Here is an 18,221-nt window from a genome sequence, read left to right as displayed (position 1 = left end):
CTCAGTAAGGAAAAAGTGTGACCATCTGTCCACTTGTTTATCCACAATGCTATCTGCCGTCCGCTAGATGGAAGCATCGCGCAACATTGAAAAAGACTGGACACCTCATTAGGTACAGCCGATGACGAGTTTGAATCGAAATAAGTAATTAATAAAAGAATGCAAAAAATATCATTAAAATCAACTTGTTTGATTGCTCCTGCAAAAGTGGTTATTTGAATTATGTTTAATGATTTTAAAACAATTGGTAAAAAAACAGAAAACAATTAAACATTTACAATAATTTGATTTTAACTACATTAATTATAAATATAATGACAAAAAAAATGGAAGTTCTTGGAAATTAAAATAAGCTGCTCCATTTGTAGCATTATTTTAGCCGGGGTTTTTTTTCAAAAGATTGGATCATTGAAATTATTCATTTTAAAAATTTTTATTTTTTTTAAATTCACTCATGTCAGGTAATGATTGTATTGTTAATACAACAGTTTCGTTAAATAAACCATTATGTATGTACATTGAACAACTGTTTGTTCCTGAAATAATTGGTCATTATAAAGTAAAAAAATGAACATTAAGTATTTGTAACTAACATTTAACTATTTCACATTTTACATTTTTTTTTCTACTTGACATGTCTCTTTTAAAAATCAAAAATTGGCTTGTGTCTTATTTGGATGTCAAATTTTGGAAAATGTCAAACCAAGCTGAATATAATAATAAAATATCACAAATAAGACACAGGACTTCCTTCCTTCAATAACAATTTTAATGTTGTTGTTTATTATTAACGAGACATCCAAAAAGGACAGACAGTTGCAAAGACACAGCGAGCGCCGCACAGACGACATGACATGCAAAGCACATATTTTTCAGATTTTTTTTTTGTTTTATTTTCCCAAACTTGATTGATGACATTCTGCTGCACCTGAAATGATTTTTACCCTGAATGAAAGAAAGAGAAGTCGCATAATGCATCAAGAAACAGCCGCCATGGCACAACACTGTCATCTGCTCACATCTATCACTTGGCATGGTTGAAAATGGAAAAGAAACAATAACCCACTGACGGGTTTGATTCCAACATGTTGATCACGAGACGTAAAAGTCTGTGCGGCAAGTTAAAACCTTGATATTTATTTATAAAAAAAAGTCAGTTCAGAACAATAATGCAGATGATTGCGATAACTCTGCGGTTGAGCTAACCACCGACGCGTGTGAACTTGAGCTAACTCACGCTAACAAGAGCTATAGCGTGTAAACACAAAGTAAAGCGTGTTAACACGAGCCGATGCCAGTTAATGCCACCTTTATAATCTCTTTGAGCTTCGCTCATGCAAATTACATTTTCTCACAGATTTCAAAACAGTGGCCTCCACAAGATATGAGCGAGCCATCTCACGAGTTTACCAAGATACGAGCTGTCCTTCGGCTCACGGTCATATTCTTTATCCTCCAAACAGAAAGATGAGCTGAGAAGGAGTTGTGATGACTCAATGACCCCAGCGATGATAAGCGGTTCAGAAAATGGATGGATGCATGCATGGATGGATGGCTTATACTGCCCCCAGGTGGTCAATGCATGCACCGCATTGAAATGCGCACTGAATTGAATGAGAAAGCTTCAAAAATGGCAGAGGATGAGGCAACACGGTCAGCATTAAAGCGAGACGTGTCACAATGGAGACGATGACGGCGGGCTCATGCGTTTCTCTCGTGGGTCCATCCCTCTCAATCCCCCATAAAGCCGAAGAACAAGCGTACGCAAAACACAGAATAGCCCTTTAGAAGCCAAAAGGATGACAAGTGAGCAAACGTGGAACAGGAAACCACAAAACGGCGGAACAGGAAACACTTAAAAAGAAATAAATGCGACACTTACACATGGAAATGAATTTCATCGATTGAGTTCATATAGGAAGTTCGAGCACAACTGATTCCACAAATTCATTTCATTCCAGTGCTAACGTCACAGTTGATGTTTTCGCATTAATGTAGACATCAGACATCTGGAAAAAAAAAAGCCCAAATAAGTCCGCCTTTCATGAAGTAACGTGAACTCTCCGGTGAGGGTTCACCTTAGAGATCATATAATGAAGAGTTAGCTTTGACTTGCCACCAGAAACTGTCACTCCCATCAAGTGTGATGAATCCAATACAATATAAAAAGTCAAATCTGGACGTGTTTCTACATCCTGTCTATCAGCAGGCCAAAACGTTGGTGTGAATTTCCCACAAAATTGTTAGGCGTTAAAAACAAGAGAAACTCCAAAATGCAGCGTGGAGCCTCCAGGACATACTTAAATCGATGTGTCGCATAGCTTTAAACATTTAAGCATTATCACTGCAAAATTCTTAAATCCATCTTTTTGTTTGGATTTCCAAATATTACTTCTCGATAATGTATGAACGGATGTATCAACGCATTAACACAACATGTAGCCACAAGGAACTAACGCACGTAGCCAAATGCGCTAAAAGCTAGCTCTTAGCATTTTTAGCCAGTGTGCTTCCACCCACACGTTGCGAAACTAGCAGAGTGGCAACAGCGCCTCATTGCTACCACTTCCTGTATGTGATGTCATCAAACCTCCATGGGATAAACCACCAGGGTATTTGATACCCCCCAGGAACACAAACAATTGGTTTGGTTCCAAGGTTAACTGAAACCACAAAGGCCCAAACAATTAATCAATTCATCAATGCGGTCTTCGGTTTGCATGCATCAACATGAGGAAAGCGTTCAGTATTAAAACACACAATGGCAACCACACACTTAAACACACGCAAAGATAGCTTCTTCCAACGCGCGTGTTGTGTAAATGTACACACACGACGTACGCACACAAAGAAAAAAAACATTCAAGAAATTATTGCAAAAAATCTAAAGTGTATGGCTTTGTGGCCTAGTCCCGAATCTTCTTCTTCTACTTTGTCACCGATAACTAAAAAAATGGCAATAAAGTGTTTTCGTGTTCTTGCCGCAGCGCCGATGACTGCTGACAGAAAACCGCATGCTTCTTAGCCTGTTAGCTTCACAGCTTTTTTTTAGCGTTCTAGCTTTTTAGCTCTTTAGCTTCTTCGCCTTTAGTCACATGCGAACACTGTTAGCTTGTCCAAAGGACTCGTACCATTGACATTGACCATTGACCATTCCTCAGCGCTAATGCACCAGCGATGCAATACTGGCGCACCACTAATGTACCACCAAAGCACCACTAATGCATGATGGATGCATCACTAATATCGCTGGCACAGTGCTAAAGCGCTGCTGATGTACCTATAACACACCAGTAGCGCACTGCTGACACACAGCTTGACGTCGTAGTGGTCTTTTCATTTATTTTTATTATTGGGGGAAGGGGGGTTCAGACGTCTGAAACAATCGTATTCTTTGGTCTCCATGGTGATCAATTTTGAAATTTAACCTCACCCTCCAACCCCGCACCCTCTCCCCAATATTTCTCATTGCCCAAAATTTGTACTGATTGTCTAAGGGGAGCTGGAAATACGTGTCCAATTTTTAACGGTAAAAAGAAGCGTCCCCTTTCATACAGGTTGCGCAAAATTTTGGCATTCATACACAATACAGCAAAGGTGTGTGCTTTCTCACACATAGTCCTGCCATCAAATTGTTACAGGAGCCCAGGAAATTTCCAGGTGGTCGATAAATAGGACTGGAATAAATTGGCTTTGGTCGATTGCGTTAAAGGGACTTTCCTCAAAATTGGCGAAACAGAGACAAAAGAGCAGAAGAGCCTCCATCCAGTTGTGTCTCTCACAGAGAATCCGACAAACAGAAGATGATACCAAACATATCAGCTCAGATTTGCCATAATTCCCTTTCACGCAGCTGCTGTCCTGCCATTGTTACCAATCTGGTACTACCTCGGAAGTTGACAAATTCACAAGCTGACTTTATCCACCATCCCATGTTGGTACCTTTCATACAGCATACCCAACTGGGATCGAGCTGGGAATAAGTTGGCTTTGAAGGTCAGTGTGAAAGGGGCTAGACCTTCCCCAAAACCGGTGCATCAGAGATGTAACAGTCGATCAGCATCCACCTGTGCCTTTTACAAAGAACCCGTTGAATGGAGGACATGGTCAGATTCCCTTTCACGGTAATATTGGTGGACGACTTAATCCCACCGCCCCACCCCCATCCGATGTTGGTACATCAACATGAGAAAAAGAAACAGCGGAAGAAATTATTTGAAGGGCGGAGTGAAAGGGGCTTGAGTTCCTGCAAAATGAGAGCATCCGAGACGTTATAGAAAAGCCTTGTCCACTTGTACCTTTCACACACTGCTGTCGGGTATCTGATACTACCACGGAAGCTGGCAAATTTGCAGGTAGATTTCATTCCTGCCTTTAGTGGCCGTACTTTTCAGACAGGCAAGGAATAAGATGCCTTAATAAGCAGTGTGGAAGGGGCCAAAATTGGTGCATCAGAGACATACAAAGTAAAAGTAGAGTCGGTATTGAGTCGTCTGAATCGCATTCAATGCCCCATCTGCTGACAGAACTCTGCTGTCAGGCGAAGTGACCTAAATTCTACGGTGCAGGTTCCCCTTACTTCATTATCCCATAACACCACAGAAATTCAGCTTTTGTGGTCCACGTGACAGGGGTTTTTGACTCCTGATCCAAGACATGTTTAAGTTGGCAGTGTTACTACATCTTGCTGGCCAATCAGGCGATCCTAAGATCCTAAACATTGGCATGCTTTTCCCACGCCCACTTGCAATGAAGGCACGTGTACGGAAAAATATACTTTCAACTTTGGATTTGATGGTGTCTGCCTGGCAACAGGTGACGACCGACTAGTCAAAAGGCCTGATAGCAACAAATTAAATTTGAAAAATGCTGTAGGGAGTAAAACAAACACAAAACAAAAACTTTTAGAAAAGGCAGTGTGAAGCCTGCAACTGCTTGGCAAGATCGTCTCTTCCTGAATATGAATCATATTTCCCCCTAATTCCCTTCCCCTCCCCGGTCTTTTTGTCCCGGTCTACTTCTTGAACATGTCCTGCAGCGGACCGGGCAGATACTTGAGGACAGTATCCAGGATACTCTCGTCGTCGTCGTCGTCATCATCCCCGCAGCCCCTGGGGATGGCCTTCTTGGGGCGTGTCAGTGAGCCCTCGCAGGCCTGCTCCATTGCTGCCTTCTCCTCAGCCTCCTTCTCCTCCTTCTTCTTCAGGCCGTACTACAGTCAAAAAAGACCTCCTTAGCTCACAGACTATATAGGTCCTTCAAAAGTCCACAAAAAAAATCCCTTTTGAAAGCCAGAAAAAATGCAAACATGCACGCCTCAGTGTTAGCAGTAGCATTCCCATTGGAAATACAGACATGTAATCCGAGCATTGATGTTCGTATTAGCATTGGCAACAGCGAGGAAACTTAGCACTATTCCCAGTGAACATGTCCGTGAGGCTAACTCAGGAGGTTCTCGTACCTTATACAGGTACCTAATGCTCTGCTGGACATTAACATTAGTATTAGCATTAGCACATGCTAGGGAAGTTACCACTGAGCTTGCTTGGGAGGCTAACAGAGAAGTTTGTGCTGTCCTGCCACGAATGCTGCGCCGGACTTTAGCATTAGAACGTGCTAAGGAAGTTACCATTGGCCTCCGTGAGCTTGCCTGGGACTCTCAAGAGAGGAGTTTGTGTTACCTTGTCCGAAATGCTCTGCCGGACTTAAGCATTAGCACGTGCTAAGGAAGTTACCACTGGCCTCCGTGAGCTTGCCTGTGAGGCTAGGAGAGGAGTTTGTGTTACCTTGTCCCGAATGCTCTGCCGGACCTTCTCTCTCTCTGCCTCCATGCGGGCGTGTTTGGCTTTCCGTTCCTCCTCCTGCTGCCTCAGAGCCTCCTGACGCTCTTCCTCTTTCTTGGCCGCGTCGGGGTCCTTCTCCTCCTCACCGCCCAGCATCTTGCCCATGTCCTTGGTGGCCCCTGAACACAGCACCAAGACAGAAGAAAAGAGAAGATGGTGAAAGGTGATAGAAAAAAGCTGATGTAAGTCCACACATTTGGCGGTGCCTGAACGTATCAAGAAGCATCGATGGCGCCTTGTTATTACCTCGGTGGGGTCGATCGTAAATACAGGACCACCTGAGTGTATAAATTATGGATCTAGCAGCAGAGAATCAAAATTGAATCACACTATCGATCTTCATCTTGGCTCACACACACACACAAATGTGTCTAACATCTCGAATTTTCGAGAAAATGACTTCATCAGCTGCATTGCTCAGCAAGTCGACATGGATTATGCCCAATGTGCACAATATATTATTTGATGTACTAAGCTTGATTATTGTGTTATTCTTCATTTGGATGAGGTAAATGGTACTTTTTATACAATATACATTGTATGATGTACTGCTGCCTATGTAGAACATACATGGTATGTTTAGTATACAATAATACAATACTTTTAGTTTTTAAATCAAACATATATTCCTATATACTGTACCACAGTAAATCATAAATCCATCCACCCAACCATTAATTGAACCACTTTATCCTCATGAGAGTCACTGGTTTTGTATAAATAATGGAACAGTGCTGATTATGTCATGTGCAAAGTACAATTATTATTTTCTTGACTGTTTTACCTAAGTAATTTTGTCCTCTTGGTCAGTGGTAAAAGCTAGCTAAACGGCTAGCTTCGACGACTGAGAGGAAAGCTAACGTCTGTCGGGATTTGTCATCCAGGTATGCTGCAAATAAAATGGAATAATGTTGCCTACAAGGTAAATGTCAAATGCACTGCTTACGTTATGCATTATTTAATTTACGCACGTGATGGCTGTGTCGTAGAAGCACTCAGCATCAATGTCGACATCATCATCATCGTCAGGCTTTTTCCCGCCTGTGGAGGCGTGCGGTCGCAACACAAGCGAGTATGACAAATTAACACTCAGCTGGCGAGAAATAGGGGTGGGGGGGGGGAGTTCAGTGCTCAGCATGGGGGCGGGGCTAAGGTCAGCCTGTCCGCTGCGGGTGTTGTGACAGCTAACCTCTCTGAGCTCATCCGCCCCTACACACCTGCCCGGCGCCTCAGGTCTGTGGACCAGACTTTATTAGAAGTACCAAGAACTAAACTGAGGCTCAGAGGGGATCGAGCCTTTTCTGTTGCTGGTCCCTCTCTCTGGAATGACCTCCCACTAAACATTCGGCAAGCCTCCTCGCTGCCCATCTTCAAAACCCTCGTCAAAACTCACTTGTATTCTTTGGCATTCGACTCAGCATGACTTAGATTTGTTCTTGGTTTTACTGTTTGGTGCTTTCTACCGCCTTTATTACCGATTTGTCTTACTGTTTATTGTGCATGTTAAATTGCTCCATGTACAGCACTTTGTATGCAGCGATGGCTGTTTGAAAGTGCTCTATAAATACTGTTGACTTGACTTGACTTGACTAACAAAACAAACATCACATCACAAGTGGATTGTATAAGGGAAGTCTTGGTGTTAAACTTCACACCACCTTGTTTTCTCACCATTTCTTACATTAAATCTCTGATCCTACCTCGGTGATCAAACTAGTTTGCAGGTTGCCTTTGGGCCTCTGCTTTGTACCTGACATACAGAACAACCCCCCTCCCCAACCCCCCCACCCCCAAAAATATAGCTATTATGGGCAGCGTGAAAGGGGCTACAGCTTCTGCAAAATTGTCGCATCCGAGATGACTCGGAAAATCGGGCATTTAACTGTCTGTGCCTTTGCACATTGAACCAAATTACACTTCTGATACTACCTCAGTCTTGACGTTCCTCCATTCTGTATTCCTTGCACACAGGATAGCAACACGGGTAAAAGCTGGCTTGGATTGACAGTGTGACAGAGCCTATAGTTCCTCCCAAATTGCTGAATCAGCGATGTAAAATAAGATTCAGTCTATGGGACTACATCTGAATGTAGGCAAGGTGTAGGTCAACATCCATCGGTGTGAAAGGGCCTAACATTTTCTCCAAAATGCAACAATCTCGACACTCAACAGAAGATCCAGAATGTAACCACCGGTGTCGCTGTTTGATACTACCTTTGAAGACGGGGAATTTCCTGGGGCAACATCATCCCTTAGTCCATCAGCGCATGCGTGTGTGTGTGTGTGATGTAGAGTCACAGACATGTATTTGACCTTGGTCTTCATCATCATCATAATTGTACATGGGGGGCGGGGGGGGGGGCATGTAAAGGGGATTGAAAGAGATGGGACCATCACCGGCCCTGCACTCATCTTGAACCTTTACTCTCTCCTCGCCTCTTCTTCACTCATCCTTCCTCCTCCTCCTCCTCCTTTCGGTCATTAGCATTAGCACAAAGGAGGCTCATTGAAGTGCTTCGCGTTACTCCATTGACGGCGTGGCGCTAAGAAGCTCTCCTCTACCTGATGAGTGCTCAGATGGATAAAAAAAAATGACTCGGCACAATAATTTCATATTATCTGTCAGATCATCGCTGGATCTCGACGTCCGATCAGGCGTCTGCTTTATGTGATGGCAGGAAGCAACCAGACAGGCAGGCAAGCAGCCTCGGGATGGGAAGGGTGGTGGACAGGAGGGCATGATGAGATAATGAAAAGCAAACAGGAAATGAGCAGGAATGATTGCCCCTGCCGACAACTGATCCCGCAGCTTGCACTATGCTTTAAATCACGCTGGCTGATCATATGTAGACTATATTTAGCTCATAGTATACGGCCTACATTAGGATATTGTTCCAAGGCCGCGTTCATGACACGTTGGTGATTGATTTTCAGCCCGCTGGTCGTAGCACAGGAAATCAAGGACAGACACGTCCTGTCTGCTCCACTAGATAGCCGTGATAAAATCCGCATCGCCCGTTTGTTTGATATCCTGTTGGAGGGGAATGAGGAACCATCACTGCCACGGCTGCGAACCCTGGCATATTCGACAATCTGAGTCACAGTTCGGCTTTGGTGATGAACCCGTTCGAGAAATATAAATATAAAGCAAACATGAATCACTCTTTCCCACAGGAAATGATGTCAGCCCAATGAATCCGTTCCAGACACCCAAAACCTTATCCATGAATATGTTACAGCACAGGTGTGAAACTCAAGGCCCGGGGGCCAGATCCGGCCCGTCACATCATTTTATGTGGCCCGCGAAAGCAAATCATGTTTGTCAACTTCCATGATCCTTGCTGGAATTTGGACCGAAATGTCCAATTGTCATGTGTAATCAATAATGTTTTGATTTTGCAATATCTTTTCCCTGTTTACACTCACTTGGACAATATTTGAACAAACAACAAACAGTTGACTGATTTCAAAACTAGTAATCCATGTATTTGATTTGTTGTGCACAAGTAATAATACAATGTTATGATGAAACATTTATTCGGTTTCGTTGTCGTAATGGCCCTGCAAGGGAAGATGTAACTCCAAAGTGGCCCGCGGCAAAAATGAGTTTGACACCCCTGCATTACAGTGTGCAGATTTATATCTACCTATGAGACAGCCTATTTTTCCCGATTTTGTCCCTTCCTGATTGCCCTATCAGATGAGTGCATCGCAAATCCACCAAAACTGTTCATGTGTGGGGAAAAGACAGACTCTCGAGTCATTTGACCCCGTGAACTGCGACATGAACGGAAGGCAGCCAATCAAGAAGCGCTCTGACTGACCCGCAAGGAAGCCGTGGTCAAATAAACAACAAAATATATCCTACCCCAAATAAAAAAGATACCAAAAGCTGCCTTTTTTGATGACATTGGAATTTTTTGACGCTCCTGCCTCTATCCATTTCAAAACACCTGGGTTTGATCATATGTGATTTTTGTCTTGAGGAAGATCAGTGCTGGAAAAGAATGCTTGCGTGTGGTCCTGTGTTTTGAGATGATCAAAATTATTACAGCACACCACACACAGTATGAGCAAAACTGTGAAATGGCAGAATTTTTTTTTTGGGTTTATCTTTATGTGTTGATCTTGGATTACAGTGGAAAAAAATATATATACAGTATATATAAAAAATCCTTCTGTGAGGTACTGAGACATTTGAGAAAGAGTTTGGGAAGACAACGTAACAGAGTTGTTTGCTTTTGTCAAGTACTGTATTAAAAGCTTTTTGTCTGGTCGGTGGCGGCGCCCGATAATGCATTCTGCCAATTTAAATTAATGGTGTGTCAAGTGTGAGCAATTTCTTACCGTAATAAATTAGCGATTCAACATGATTTTATGAAGGTGTCATGTTGATGTTGGTGCACAACTTTATATGGTTGCAACAATAGAAGGTATCATACCGACTTGAAGATTGGTTTGTGTGTGTGTTTGTGTGTGTGTGTACAGACGGGGTAGAGAGAGAGAGAGAGAGCGAGAGAGCGAGAGAGTTTTTAAACAGCTACTGGCCTTGTTTCTAATTAAAACATCAGTCAAAAACAACAACAAAAAGTCAATATTTCCCATCCAATAACATTAATTTGCCTCCCCTAATCAGATTAGCACATTCGGCTGTGTGTGCGTCGCCCTTTGTTGACATTTTGTTGCGTCCTTTAACAAGGTGAGCATGTCGATAATTCATTTTCATTAATGTTGCCATTGCGCTAATGCTCATGCTAGCCAAACAGGAACGTTTCGACAGGCCCACCAAAATGAAATGAATTTTGCGTCTTCAAAACGTGCTGAGGATTTGTGAGAGAATGAAATCGTCTTGCCTAAGATTACGTGAGAAGACGATACACTGTTCTTTCTTCAAGAAAAAAAAAAATCTCTCGTAATCAGCAGTAGAACAAGGGTTGGTTTTACAAAGAAAAAACAAAAACTCACCAGTTTCTGGCCAGAAGCGGTGCTTTTCAAATAAACATTCAAACTCAGTGCGAACATGTAGATCATAGGTGTCAAAGTCAGATCCTGGATGGCCGCTGCCCTGCATGTTTTCCAAGTCTCCCCGTTGCAACACACCTGATTCAAATGATCAGATCATCAGCAAGCTCTGCGCAAGCCTGACATTGAACCTGTTCATTTGAATCAAGTGTGTTGCAACAGGGAGACTTGGAAAACATGCAGGGCAGCGGCCCTCCAGGACCTGAGCTTGACACCCATGATGTAGATCTTTAGCATGCTAAGCTAACATGATATGTTAATTACTCACCGCCTAAAGCTTGTTTCATTACAAAATCCATCTTGCGTTTTTGGGTGTGTCGAACTTCTTGGATGTCAAAGACGAGCTAGCATGTAGCCTCCGCTGCGACGTCTCGCGCTAAAATCTGGATATCTCCGGATGCACCTGTCGCAAGAAAGAAAGACAGAACTAAACTTGTGGTCGCGGGATCAACCAAGAATGTAATCGTGAATATAGCAGCGTGCGGTTGGTAACAGCGATGATGTCAGGAAAGAAAATCCCACGCACATGCTTATATTGAATAACAAGTGAGTGTTGGGTTTGCACGATATCATTGCAATGAATTGTATTTTATTTTTTTCCATCAACCAAAATGCTGTTCCTTATTGGGCCAATCCTTTCAAACATTATTGCTCAGTGCGAATCTGGCACGAGAAGCGACATCTCCGAGCAGTAAGCGGAGCACAGGGCACCGCTCCCAACCTCCTCCTTCCATCCTACCATCCTCCCTTCTTCTTTCCTTTCTCCTCCCTCGTTTTTCTTCTGTTTTAATTTGATCGTCCCGAAGGCTGGCAGCTCCGTGACGCAGGATAATCTCATCAAAGCAAGCGGGCTTGGCTACTCGCTGCTTTCCACGCTACTCTCTCTTTCTTGAGCTTCCCTTACTTCTTTTTCTTTTCATATCCATCTCTCGCTTTTGTGTTCCTTCCTTGATGCTGGTCAAGATTCTTTTGTCTTCATTTTCTGATACTTTTTCCTTTTCAACTGATTTGTTTTTGCTTCCCTTTCCTCTCTTGATCTCGTCCACGTTTTTCCTTTTTCCTTTTCATATTCATTTGTCCCCCTGATCATATTTTCTATTTTTCACCCATTATTTTTTGAACCTCCTCCATTTATTCATTTTTTCTTTTCTTCCCATTGTGCCCAAACCAAACGGTTTTTCCAAAATCAAACTGTAGTTTCACGCCCTTTCTTCTTCTTTAATGTCTTCTGTTTTTTTTCTTTCTTGATCCTGCCACCCTTTATTCCTTTCCTGACACCAACCTTGTTTTTTTTAACACCGTTTAATTCTTCTTTGATTTTTTTTCTTCAATTTTCTTCATTGATTCCCCACATTTCTTGCCTTGCTCGATCCACCTTTCTGCCTTTTTGCTTAGTGCACAGGTGTCAAAGTCAAGGCCCGGGGGCCAGATCTGGCCCGCCACATCATTTTATGTGGCCCGTGAAAACAAATCAAACATGGCAACTTCCATAATGCTTGCTAAAATATGTACCAAAACGTCAAAATTCTCAAATGGAATAAATAAGAGAGACATTGGAAGCATTTTCTTGTTGCCAAACACCTCTTTACAATAACTTAAATAATAGTTGAATAAACTGTTATTCTTGACTTCTTGATATGATTTCAGTCATAATGGCCCTCCAAGGGAAATGGTAACTAAAATGTAGCCCGCGATGAAAATGGGTTTGACACCCCTGGCTCAGTGGATCAATTTTTTTTTTCTTTTCCTAAACTGTCACCATCCATGAACAAACCTCCCATCCCACCCCACCAGCAAGCCTCCCCTGGGGCAACCTCAGATGAACACCAATAATAAATCAAGTCGGCGCGGTGCCCAAAAGTGGACAGAGATGGATCGTTGCAGGTCAGTGGGACTCAAACAATAGCCAGTCAATATTCACCAGAGCCCCATTTGCTATGCATCTCATTATTTCTTCTCATTTGTTCATCAATAACACAGCAACATTAACTCTTGTCAGGAAGACAACAAAACAGGTTGGCATGTAAATGCCTACATTTCTTTCAGAATTAAAAAAAATAAATAAAATGGCGGCAGGTATGTTATATTCATGTGAGCGCGTGCTGACCACTTATAGGCTGCAGGTATCTGGGGGGTGGAGTCAAATGACCTCATCTCAAATAACAAATCTACCGTGTTGTTATTATGAGCATTATTTATTTAACAGGGTGGCTCAAACTATACATCAGGGATTTTCAAAGGGTGGACTGCCAATATCAAGTTGCGGTGTCCTGCGAACCTTGCACCCAATTGCTGTTAAAGAAAGTATGTAATGAAATATTTGTCCTCATATTGGTCGCTGTCACAGCAGCTTTCTTCAGCACTATTAGCCTTAGTTGTGATCATGTGACCACAATGAGCCAATCAAACCGTTTAACATGGAGTGCTTTGCCGTCTCAATAACACAGTGGGCTTGTCAAAAAAAATATTCGCAAAGTTCAATCAGAAACACACATTTTAAAGATTCACCGACAGTTTTTTTTAACATAAAACTGTTGTGTATTATACGTTACAAGACCACAGTTTTAATAGAGAGTGGAAACATAAAGCAGCACTTCCAAATCAAACGCGTTGAGTTGAATTGAGCAACGTTAGTACACTCGAATGCCAATGCTATATGCTAATAGATATTGGTTGACATGACTTTCCGTTTGTTAATTACTTCTCGTAATTCCTTGGTGAGAACAATACCTGGAAGAAGTGGATCTTATTCGCCGGCACTGAGGCAATGATTACTGACTTAGGAGCGAAACTGCAACGTGTGTAGCCGGCTGTAGTTGCCAGCTGAAGTTCATTGCTAGCTAGCCGTTGCGGTATAGGTAGCACCATTCTCGCTTTAACCTGGGGATGTAAGTGCCTCTGCCTTTCTTTATGTTGGCCATTTGCTGCTATAAGAAGCGTAAATATTCACCTAAACGAGGACAAGTAACGACAGACATAAGAGGAGAGATGTGGCGCGATAAAAACTTATGTAATAAAATGTTACATACTGCACACACACACACAGACACACACGATCCATCCAGCCACTTCATCATTTGTCGTGTGTGTGCGCGCGCGTCTACACATTCAGATTGGATGTAAAGATGAAAGGAGGCTCATGTGGAAAAAGGAGGGCAAAAAAGTAGGACAAGAATGTCGATGCAAACAAGGCAAGGAAAAGGACAAGAAGGGATGTTCGCCCCTTCCACGCAGTCTTTCCCAATCGTTTTTTCTTTTTTCCACCTCACTGGCTGTCCTGCGTGAAAGCTTCTGACATGTAACGATGGTGCGAAGAAGCACACATGCAAGTTACTTCCACTGAGTCCACTCTTGTGTCGCTCAGGTGAACCTCACCTTGGTTCCCAGCAATAGGTGTGAGATGCCCGTTGCCATGCCAACACAGAAGCTCACAGTCCAAGCTCCCTGACTGGACGGCAATGCCCGTATGTTTACACTTGGTAACAGGAAGCAGCGTTAAAAGGCAATGCAGAGAACTGGATTTTTTTTTCTTTGCAAGGGGAGCCACAGTCTAATAGGACAGTCAAACACAAATACAAAAGGATAACACTCACAAGGAACTGCTGCAGACCACAACTCACGTCCAGATGCTCACACACAGACCAACTGATGTCACATATTTACGAATAACATTTCAGTTTCTTTCAATGGAAAAATGAATTTGATACACCGTGCGGGTAGATTGAAAAATTGAGTCACGACGTTGAGAATTGAGCAGCAGTTGTTGCTACTTTTTACACTCGATTGGATGTGCCTGGACCACCTCTGCACTTACAAGCTGGCGCTGCCACTCAGGCCTCATTGCTAAAAGATGAGCGTGTGAATTTTTCATGCGGTCGTGCGGTGCGGCCAGCAGCAGCGGCAGGAATTAGCGCAGACAACAACAACAGTAAAACGGAGAAATTCTGTCATATTTCTAAACAATCACAGCAACGAGCAAATACACCATACTCTTAATGAATGTAGATTTCAACCATTCATCCGATTTTGATCCAACTTTATTGCTCCATTCACAAGCAATCATAACAATTGTTGTCAGTTCTGTCCATCGGTCTTTTATATGTAGTCACAATCTGGTAACAATGGGACAAAATCTGGAGGAGGATTTCACTTGGAAGTAGACCCCTGGAAATGCCCACTGACCCAATGGCCGCTGGAGACTTTTTTGTGGATCGCCTCATGTTGGTAGCGTCTACCAAATTTCATGTTGCAAAGTCAAACTGCCTTTGGGCGCCGAGTTTTCAAAAGAAACTCTAAGGTCCCAAAGATGGCCACTTCAAATTTAAACGGAAGACTCCCAGTGTCTTTTTTTTTGGTATGGCTTCTTGAGGCCTTTTTTGCAGGTCTACCTATGATAGTCCATCCATCCATCCATCCATTTTCCGAACCGCTTGATCCTCACTAGGGTCGCGGGGGGTGCTGGAGCCTATCCCAGCTGTCTTCGGGCAGTAGGCGGGGGACACCCTGAATCAGTTGCCAGCCAATCGCAGGGCACACAGAGACGAACAACCATCCACGCCCACACTCACACCTAGGGACAATTTAGAGCGTCCAATCAGCCTGCCATGCATGTTTTTTTGGAATGTGGGAGGAAACCGGAGTACCCGGAGAAAACCCACGCAGGCCCGGGGAGAACAAGCAAACTCCACACAGGGAGGCCGGAGCTGGAATTGAACCCGGTACCTCTGCACTGTGAAGTCGACGTGCTAACCACTGGACTACCGGGCCGCCACCTATGATAGTCATGTTTAGCAAATGTTGTACTGCTAAGTAAAACGACCTTCATGGACTGGATTTTTAAAATAATTTTTACAAACTCTAAGGAGCCACGCTCCCTGGAAATGACCCCAAAGATGGCCGCTTATAACCCAAATGAAAGACGTCATGTGACCTTTTGGATGTGGCTTCTCGAGCCTTTTTTTTGTGGTTCTACTCATGATAGGTGTGTGTCTTGTCTATCAAATTTTGTGCCGCTAAGTCAAACTGGCTTCGATCGTGAGATTCATTTGGAAATACAAATAAAATCAACTCTGAGGGGCAGTGACTTCCTCCAAGTGCTGATTTACTTGTCACACACTCAACAAACAACACTCATCTGCACACAAAATAATCGACACAAAATGTGAACACACACACACACACACACACACACACACACGCACGCACTCACACACACTCGTGCAACTATCGATATGAAACCTGATATCGGTGTTCACTTCATTGTGCCATACGTGTCTCAACGTCCACACACACAACAGACAACAAGGGCACGCACGCAAAGTAAATTGTGGATGAAGCGCACGCGCACGCGCCCCAACGCAGCTGCTTCCTGCCACCCCACCTTCATCACAACCTCCTCCTCCTCCTCTTCCTCTTCCTCTTCCCGCCACTTGCATGCGTCAAATGATGAGGATGAGGATGAAGAACATCAAGCTGCCTCGCCTTTCCCGTCGTACACGCGGGCGTCTCTAAAAATCTCGTTCCTGTTTTTTTCCCCCCCGAAATAAAGAGGGTTCATCTGCAGAGCGCACGCCCCCGCCATGTGCACACGCAGGCTTGAAACCCCAGCAGGGGGAAAAAAATGGAGGAAGGCGTGCATGTGCGTGTTTCTACTTACCTGCTGGTGCTGCTGTCATGTGTGCGTGAAGCGGCAGAAAGAAGAATCCCGCCAGTGTGCAGCCGAGCCCCCGCCTGACCACCCTCATATAGAACCTCTCAAACGCACACACGTGCGCGCGCACACTCAGGCGCACGCACACACCGGGCAACACGCCTTTGTCTCTCAACCCCGCCCCCTCCGGAGCTTCATCTACACGCAAGCGGCGCAGCATATGGACTCGCTCACTCACTACCAGTCTAGGTGTGTGTGTGTCTTTTGCTGTTTGTTTTTTTTCACACACAGACTGAAGGTTTAAAATTCACGAAGTGCAACCGCAAGCTTTTCGTCGAACTTCACGACAAGCAGTTTGGCACATGGTGAACCAGTCGACCGGAAAACTAAACATAAGACATACTGTATGCTAGCCTAATGCTAACACTAAATGCAAAATTCCAAACACAGGCTAACAAAACTAGTATTGATTTTGTGGTGTCAGAACCATTTAAAGCAACAGATACTTGAACATATATGTTGCAAAAAAAAAAAAAGAGACGAACTACAGCAGTGCTCATGGGCGTACATCTTTTATTCTCTGCGAAGAGTGGCGAATATTAATTGAGCTTTCTGACCTCCGAAGCGACCATCTTAAACATTTTCGTTCGTGTTTATTGGCAGGCTGGACATGTTGAATTGCAAGTACTCGAGTAAAAAAAGTGGCTGTAATTAAATAGTGATGGTATTAAAATGGGTAGTCATAGTTCCTTATATGTAATCAAGTATCAAAAAGTAGAAATTATTCACAAGTATTTGCGTGTAAAAAGTAGCGTAAAAGTGTACGAAATGATGCATTCAGGCGTCGTGGTTCATCACATTGTCAGGTTCTTTTGAATTGCTTGCTGTTGACTCAAAGGACACACACACACACACACAAGCAGGCAGGCAGGTGCTCCCTGTGTGTCGTTTAAGTGACATCAGCTGTACAAACAAAATGTTAAAAGCGTGTGTTCGCCGTACCCATTCAAACACACGCACCCACATAGGCAAAATCAAATGCACAAAGTACCACGTGATCTGTTCTTTTCCGCGTTGTTGTTATCACTTGTGGCTTGTCCCGCTAATAAGCGCTTTCCAAACACACGCAATCAACGATGCTCGTTCCTGCTCATCAAGTCAAGTGGATCATTTAGCCCAAGTCGACACACTTCAATATGCGCATAAGTGCGTGTACGCAAATGCTGCATTAATATTTGCGAGGTTTTGACAACAGGAGTGTTTCAACATTTGGGCATGTTCAAGGAGATCGCGTACAGTACCTGAGATTCTCCCAGTTTTACTGAGGCTCTCTCTAGTCACGAGACAAGGAAATGCTCAAAACATTTACACTCGGAGCAGTTAGAAGAAGGAAGCTTGTTCTTATACACATCCTGTATTTTAATTTTTAGTTTCAGTTCAGTTGTTTTCAACTTTTAGGGCCATACTTTTGCATTTCAACTGTTACTTTAAATATTTCAGTACACTTTTTGGAACGTATCAAAGTCAGTAGGCTCTATTGTCATTTTCTTCACATATGCTGGACATTCAAGGTAATGGAAATTACGTTCCTCACATTTCCAGATGTAGATGACACAAAAACAACACATCATGGTCATGTTCAAAGCTGAGCATATTGGCTTCTATTTATTTTTTTGTTCTTGAAAATATCACACCAGACCAGAGAG

The 18,221-nt window shown here is 43.3% G+C and overlaps 1 protein-coding gene across 1 annotated transcript; it reads right to left on the bottom strand.

Moving 5' to 3' along the window:
* Positions 1 to 747: 747 nt before the first annotated feature.
* On the bottom strand, positions 748 to 16,666 carry LOC147208893 (complexin-2). The gene is made up of 4 exons (XM_086101611.1): positions 16,522 to 16,666; positions 11,134 to 11,268; positions 5,787 to 5,962; positions 748 to 5,212 (listed from the first exon to the last, which is right to left on the bottom strand). The coding sequence occupies exons 2-4, from the start codon at positions 11,162 to 11,164 to the stop codon at positions 5,015 to 5,017; spliced, it is 405 nt and encodes a 134-aa protein (XP_085957737.1). The 5' UTR covers positions 11,165 to 11,268; positions 16,522 to 16,666; the 3' UTR covers positions 748 to 5,014.
* Between the last annotated feature and the right edge of the window lie 1,555 nt (positions 16,667 to 18,221).

Source organism: Hippocampus guttulatus, chromosome 2 (genome assembly GCF_054856545.1).
Source record: "Hippocampus guttulatus isolate MCC_2025c chromosome 2, RoL_Hgut_1.0, whole genome shotgun sequence".
Classification (NCBI taxonomy): domain Eukaryota; kingdom Metazoa; phylum Chordata; class Actinopteri; order Syngnathiformes; family Syngnathidae; genus Hippocampus; species Hippocampus guttulatus.
The sequence above is the reverse complement of the archived record's forward strand: the minus strand, read 5'-3'. Positions and strand labels throughout refer to the sequence as shown.

What these genes read in the sequence shown, in the direction of transcription:
- LOC147208893 (XM_086101611.1), bottom strand. Translation starts at nt 11,164, where the DNA reads ATGGATTTTGTAATGAAACAAGCTTTAGGCG. An exon ending in AATGAAACAAGCTTTAGGCG is followed by an intron (nt 5,963 to 11,133) that starts GTGAGTAATTAA and finishes TGCTGTGTTCAG; the next exon opens with GGGCCACCAAGGACATGGGC. An exon ending in GGCAGAGCATTCGGGACAAG is followed by an intron (nt 5,213 to 5,786) that starts GTAACACAAACT and finishes TTTTGACTGTAG; the next exon opens with TACGGCCTGAAGAAGAAGGA.